General features: G+C 41.5%; 2 protein-coding genes across 2 annotated transcripts in view; both read right to left on the bottom strand.

Annotated features, from left to right (window-relative positions):
- The window catches only part of LOC134443043 (mucolipin-1-like), a 23,958-nt gene extending 19,950 nt beyond the window's left edge, over window positions 1–4,008 (bottom strand). Inside the window, exon 1 of the mRNA XM_063193018.1 lies at window positions 3,813–4,008. Coding sequence (XP_063049088.1) covers window positions 3,813–3,855 — 43 coding nt within the window. The 5' untranslated portion in view covers window positions 3,856–4,008. The remainder of the gene's footprint in view (window positions 1–3,812) is intronic.
- Window positions 4,009–5,451: 1,443 nt separating this feature from the next.
- Window positions 5,452–7,500, bottom strand: part of LOC134454635 (cysteine protease atg4da-like) — a 12,905-nt gene continuing 10,856 nt past the window's right edge. The window contains exon 12 of the mRNA XM_063205757.1: window positions 5,452–7,500. This exon is cut by the window's right edge and continues 831 nt beyond it. The gene's annotated coding sequence lies outside the window, so the exon portion shown is untranslated.

Here is a 7,500-nt window from a genome sequence, read left to right as displayed (position 1 = left end):
TACTTGCATACATCTGTAGCAAACAATAGTTGGGCTTAGTTCACAAGTTTTTTTTAAATTCCATTGTGTTTTTTTCGTAGTTATATAATTCACTCCGCTTGGGGCTTGTGTTCACAACTTGTCTTGAAAACCGCTGCTACTACTACGGATTTTACGGTAATGTGATGTCAAGTACCGTAATGATTACTATAGCAGCGGCTTCAAAAATACACAAGTACAAGATTCCTTGGCATCACGATGTTTGCCGTCCATCGTGATGCCAGCTGTCCATCGCCGATGGACGATGATATCGTCTATCGGCACAACCCTACTCCTTACCTCTTTACGTAGACACACACACACAATAAGGGTACTCTGCCATTTCTTAGTTACTGTCTCGCTCTTTACCTCTTTACATAACAAAACAAACACACACACACACACACACACAAACACACTTAAGCCTCGGCCAGATGACACCGCAACGCGGGTTTTTTTGAATCCGAGTTGCAATAAAGTTGCAACCATACAGCATGTTTCAGTAAAAGATCATGTCCTAATGACAACGACAGGCTTGCTTCAGAATACACATTTCTTTATGTGAAGTTGTTGAGAACAAAAGTATTCGCTAATGGCCGTGATCGCCCACTCTTATCATGCAAATGACCTGTCATGCAGGGAGTCCACCAGTCTCTGACAGTGCCAGAAAGTTTCACATTTTTTTTAACAGACCCAGCGAATTTTGTTTTCGATCTACAGACATATGCCATGGCTTGTTTAAAAGCTGAAGATCTTAGCTTTTTATTACTAAAAACGATACATGTCTAGCCTCTCCCATTCCGAAGTTATGTCCATTTTAAGCGACGGATAGTTTAACAAAAATAGCGTAATTTCCCCCCTTTGTAAAAAGCGAAAGACGGTTTTATTATGCGCTTTACTCTCCGCAAGCGCGTACATAGCAGGTTCAGAATATCAGAATGTGCAAGCTGCATAATTGAACATTACTATATGCCACAGAGACAAGTTAGATACAACAACAGACTGTACTGAATCATGCTGCTTAGCACCATGCTTCGTGAGTTGCTCTTACAAGAATAAGCATGCATGCTGCAACTTCTGGAATATTTTGGAAGACATTAGAACAATCACCAGGGAGTTTACAGTCTACATAACTGGTTGGCCCTCACGAAGTTGTAAGTCTGATGTATTTACTCCTTTCATTAGTTAAGTATGATGTTTTGTATGCAGGAGTAGCATGTCAAGTTACTAAAGGAATTTCTTATCCCAACATGTGTACTAGCATTTGCTGCTAGCCGACTTATTTTCAAAACCAGCATCGCATAGTTGTTATTTTTCATTATGCTGAGTGCTACGTGGAAAAATAGGCTACCAGCTTTGCGCATGTGGCACCTTGTGTAGCTTGTGGAGTGACTAGAGTAGCGAATCATTGCCATTTAGGCATCTGTTGATTGTGTTCTACACTTTATGCTGCTTTTTTTTAATTTGAGAAGTTTAAACTAAGGTGTTGAATACCAATACCGGGCAGGTATTTCTCCCTCTGGAGGCTGCTGCGCGCTCACCGCTTCTCCTTCTCTTTCTGCCCATTACGCCTGTTTCAACTAGTGACATATACATAATATGCATTGCTGATAACTGTTTGGGTGCGCAGTTAAAAGATAATATGAAGCTTTGCTTCGTGTTAGTCAGGGTTTTTTTTTTTTTTAAGATTTTGAACACGAGTGACCCACACTGGGCAGTTTGAAACGTAAAATATTGACCGTGGTAGAAATGAAAGAGTCTCCACAGTCCACACAAACAGTTGTCTGATGATGCCATTGTGCATGGAATTAATGCAAAGCTAGTGATCACTGTGAAGATACCTCACTGTTTTTGGCCATGTTGCTGTGACGCAGATGTAAACAAATCCGTTTCGCCTGTAACAATGGCAACGCAAAGGCCTGCGTTACTCGATTTTCGCACTCTGGAACCCATTATTCAAAAAACTCGTTTTGTGCCACGTTTCTGGTGGGTTTCATATGGTTAACCCAGGGGAACGTTGTCACTGGCATAGAAAATCGTTCCCATGTAGCTGGCCCCTTATAAAGGTATTCTGCAGTGTATTATTACCTCCCTCTTTACCTCTTCATATAACACACATTCTCTCTCTCTCTCTCTCTCTCTCTCTCTCTCTCTCTCTCTCTCTCTCTGGTCGTAGGTTTAAATTGCCTGAGTGCAAAGCTAGAAAGGTACAGATGTAGTTTTTGTCCCCTCAACAATTAAGGAAAAGTATATCTACCTACAACATCTATCTATCTATCTATCTATCTATCTATCTATCTATCTATCTATTGTATTACTTATTCTGGATGGAGCATTTGTTTGTCTGTTTGTTTAAGCTTAGTCATTCTCCTTTTTTTGGTCTTGCTCACTGTCGTTGTATTTAGTGTTGTTGTAACCTTTTAATTTTACCTGCAAACAAACCAGGGCTACATTAATTTGGTGGGGGGGAGGCTTTCAAATTAGTACTCCCGGGCCAGGCCAACGCTGTCAGGAAAACTGTGATACACATTTTTTCCAAAAACCGTCCAGCCCTAGTTTGTATGTTCTTGCCATTATATATATATATACAGTATATATTTTTTTCTCCATAATAATAGTAATTGGTATAGCACATTTCAAACAAGGCATGCAGCTCATTGTGATTTAACACTTAGATTAAATATGAAATAGGTAGTTGATTAACCCATTGATGCCAAATACTGTGTAGCTCATCATTGACCCTAGCGCCAGGAGCTGCATGCTTTAGGCTCATGAAATTCAAAACATTTTTTTAAATTAAGAAAGTTTGTATGTTAGAGCTGAATGAATGTGTTCTAATGCAAGATGAGACAGCTTTTAATTCAATTAATTACATGGTTTATATGTGCTTCAGATACTGAAGCAGGTGTTTTGCAGGTATTTTAGGCAACACTGGTTTTAGAAAAAGGCCAATATTTGGCAAAAGTAAGGTCGAAGAATACAAGGTACATGGGCCCCCCTCAAAACATGTGGGCCCCTGTCAGGCCCCTGTGGTAATTTTGGGCTAGAAACGCCAGTGCACACTGACACTGCAATAGGGCTACAATAATGTTATGCAATACACCCATGAAATCCTCATGTCCTACATAAACGTCATGTCATAAACAAAAAAATATTGACATTTTCAGGACACCAACTGATTGAGTGTGCCTGTTTTTCGACCTGTCCTACTGTCCTCCCCATCATGGGGTGAAGGGTGAGTGTTGACATCAATCAAGTCACATCCAGGATATCCACATCCAAAACGTGTGCCGTTTCACATGATTTCCCAGTGCTGCCCACGGCCTAGCCTGATTTTCTTACAAAGGTGCCGTGTGCATACGGTACTCCACCACGTCTGGGCGAGTCTGCTAGATTTGCCGAGTGGTTTAAAGAACAACCGCAGGCAAACTTCTGAGAAGAGTTTCGACATGACATGAGTGTTGCACAGGCTTGCGGCTTCCGACAGTGTCCACACAATGCAATTCATAACTCCAACATCACACGACTCGAGTTCTAATCTGCGCAATGCTTCTCATTTTTGATGCCTCCTTGTGCATTGGTTATGCCGCTGCGCGACTCAAAAGCACCAGACCGCTTTGTCCACCTCCCAATTTGCTTATGATTTGCTACTCTTTGTCTTTTTAAGATGATGTCAACACACACGGACTTATATAACACACACAACAGAAAATAATACTAGAAACACACAATCAACTCCCCAAAACTTTGTAGCCTACCAACAGCATCCAAAGAAAACCAACTTCCCAACTTACCGGAGGAAAGATAGTTGAAATTATTGGCCTCCGACGAAGCCATGGCAATACATTTAACTTTAAAAAATAAAGGTTTAAATAAAAAAGACGGCACATCGACTACATAAAACCGGTTTTAACGGTTAATTTGTCTCAGCGGTCCCCGTCTAGCTCCATGGTCCTTGCTCTGTGTGCTGCTGTTGTTGCTGCTCGGTGAATGAACAGAGCAGTGTGTGTTGCTTCCGGTACACTAGCCATGTGAGAGAGATCATGTGACGCGCTGATCAACTGCTGCCTTCGCCGCCTAGTTCTAGGGTGCATTTCTCAAAACCATTAGCTAACTGTTAGCTACTTTGTTGTTTAAAATGCAGTTTCCCGTTGGCAACAACCCAAGTTGCTAACTCGAGAAACGCACCCCTGGCTTTCTCTCCTGTCCTGCCCACTAGGCAGAAGTAGGCCAGACAGAGAACAATGGTCTGAAATCACCGGGGTTTACCCCTTTCAAACCCATTGAAAATTAATATCAGCAAATATCGTGGCAACCAAATGGCCATTTGTCATAGCAGAGCAGACGCGACCCACAGGCATTAACTTTGCCACCTCAGTCAACACATAGTCCACATTACACATGGAAAGAAAAACACTCGGTGATACAAAAAAGACACCATTGATCAAACAAACAACTTCACATTTTAGGTTAATGGTAAGAAGTTCAGTCTGCAAATCGTGCATTTCACGAGATCCTTACGGATGTGCAAGTTATGACCTTTTGCGACACCATGCGGATGAAAGTGGAAACTGCACCAAGATGAAAGAGAGGATGAGCTAAATCAGTGTTTCCCAACCTTTTTTGTCTTGCGTACCCCCAAAGCCTTTTTGTCATACCATGAGTACCACCTCACTCATGCTCTAATATCCCAATGTGACTATGCTCCATACATTTTTTTTTTCATTTTTCCAAGTACCCCTGCAGTGTGCTCGCGTACCCCTAGTGGTACACGTACCCCTGGTTCAGAGACACTGACTAAATAACACTGAAGTTGTAGCTAATAACAGTGAGAGAGAGAGAGAGAGATAGAGATCTGTAAGCTTTGGCAACACTAATACGAACAAGTGTAAGTGAAGTGAAAGCCTGATTGGGAAACTCCAACTCCCACTGTCATTGACACAGCACTCCACAGCACACAAGTGTTCACTGCACACAACGAAATTGCATTTATGCCTCACCCGTGCAAGGGGGCAGCCCCCAATGACCAAAGGGAGCAGTGCGGCGGGACGGTACCATGCTCAGGGTACCTCGACTATGGAGGAGGATGGGGGGAGAGCACTGCTTAATTACTCTCTCCACCAACCTGGGAGGTCGGGAGTCAAACCGGCAACCTTTGGGCTACAAGTCTGATGCCCTAACCGCTCACCCATGACTGCCCAAAAAGCATATTTGAATTTGAATTTGAAATTGAATTTGAGAGAGAGATGAAAAGACAGGCAGAAAGGGAAGACATCATTGACACTGAATATAGTGTGTACGTCAGTGACAGATATGGAATGTTAAATTCTTAAATAAATTCTTAGATAGTCTTCAATCAATCAATCAATCAATCAATCAATCAATAAAAACAATCCAACAAACAAGAAAGAAACAAACAGACAAACAACAAAATCCAGCAACGTATCTTGTTTTTTTTTATGTTTCCCATCAGAGTTGAACTCTTCATAGCCCAAAGCTGGAAATGAACTTAACAAAACAATCTCAAAATCTCCTTTACAGACACATAGTAACAATCAACAGCATATCAACAGGGTAACAATCATTATCAGCATATCAACAGGGGGTATCCCAAGAACATGGTTAAGTAATAAACCTGGCATAAACGTTGATCTCCAGTGGTATTTGCTAACAGGCACTCCAACAGGTGCCATTTAGTAGATATATTACATGATTAATCACTACTGTAACTCATTTTAGCCTGATGCTGCATATACGATGTTTGACCTTTCACGCCTGGAGCGACATTTACGCTTCATCCAGGCTCTTGAGCTTTTTTTTTTTTTTACAATTTTAAACGTGGGTATGTTAGAGCTGAATGAACACACTCTAATGCAAGCTGAGGGTCCTAGCTTTTAAATGCAACTTATTTCATGTTTTTATGTGCTTCAGAGGATAAGATATTTGGGTTTCAATAGGCAGAGGGCACCTTTTCCTAAAAAGAGCTTCGGCATTTAGCAGGCATTTTTTTGCAGGTGCCTTTTGCTTTGGGCTTAAATGGGTAACTGTTAAGTGATAAACCTGACTAAGATAATCTGCATGAAGTGGTGAACGAGCTAACAGATTGCCCACATATATCATCTAGTTGAGAAAATGAGAACTCTGGGCTCTTCTATTAGATGATTTCTCACTACTTATTTATCACCACCAAGTTTACTACTGAGACAGGTTCTCGTCATTTCTCCCCAGTACGTCACCTGTTCACAAATGCACACGTCACTCCAGCATTCTCACCTCTCAGAGCTGTCAAGCAGCCGATTCAGCATGTACGCAAAGCAGAAGATTACACAACACATCACACACAGGTAATAAATACACACTTCAAAAAGACATGCGTGCACGTCGAATGCACACACACACACACACACACACACACACACACACACACACACACACACACACACACACATGGCAACAAAGCTCGAATGCATACGAATACACGTGTGCACGTCGTACACACACACACACACACACACACACACACACACACAAATAAATCTCTTTCAAAAGGGACTTCCACAGCCAGGGGGGATATTCCAGTGTATTATTTACAAATGCAAACAATATAAACACACAAATAAACAAAAACAAAGAAAACAAGTAATCTTCAGCAGAATGGTAAGACATCAGAGCAGCCAGATCGAGATGTGTGCATGCTCCTTACACACACACACACACACACACACACACACACACACACACACACACACACACACACACACACACACACACACATATAGCGGTGTGTGTGTGTGTGTACTGTTACTGGCTCAAGCCACACAGCGCTGTGTAAAATCAAATGCCACAGTCTCAGTTTAAGACGAGTATATAAATAAGGAGCTCAAATGGATCAGGTGTGTGCGTGCGTGTGTGTGTGTGTGTGTTAGGGCTGTGCAATATATCGAATTTATATCGTGATATCAATATTGCTGTCAAACAATATCAAATTTCATAATATCGATTTGAAACAATATTTTTGTCATTTGTCTATATACTGCAAAAAGGTAGGTTACACTAAACGCAATACATTCCTGTCCAATTGAACCATTGCGAACACAGAACAGGCTTGCTACCCGACATTCATGCAGAACACCACTGTGTGTTTCTCTATGGCCCTCCATTCACACTGCTGAAGGGAGGGAAGATTGTGAATTGTTTAGCACAATTATTTGTCTTTAAAAGAAATATCGTCTAAAATATCGTGATATCAATATTGACTGAAATAATCGTGATATTGATTTTTCTCATAATCGAGCAGCCCTAGTGTGTGTGTGTGTGTGTGTGTTAGTCTTCACCAGAGTTCAAAAAGGCCTCAATGTTCAGTTCAGCATGTCCCTTGTGTGTTGCCGTAGTCAGTTCAGCTCAGTCCAGTTTGTCCCTCATGAAATTCCGTAGTTACAGCAATTCACGGTTGTGTTTCTCGAAAGTCTAGTTGTTAACCAG

Source organism: Engraulis encrasicolus, chromosome 1 (assembly GCF_034702125.1).
Source record: "Engraulis encrasicolus isolate BLACKSEA-1 chromosome 1, IST_EnEncr_1.0, whole genome shotgun sequence".
Classification (NCBI taxonomy): domain Eukaryota; kingdom Metazoa; phylum Chordata; class Actinopteri; order Clupeiformes; family Engraulidae; genus Engraulis; species Engraulis encrasicolus.
The sequence above is the reverse complement of the archived record's forward strand: the minus strand, read 5'-3'. Positions and strand labels throughout refer to the sequence as shown.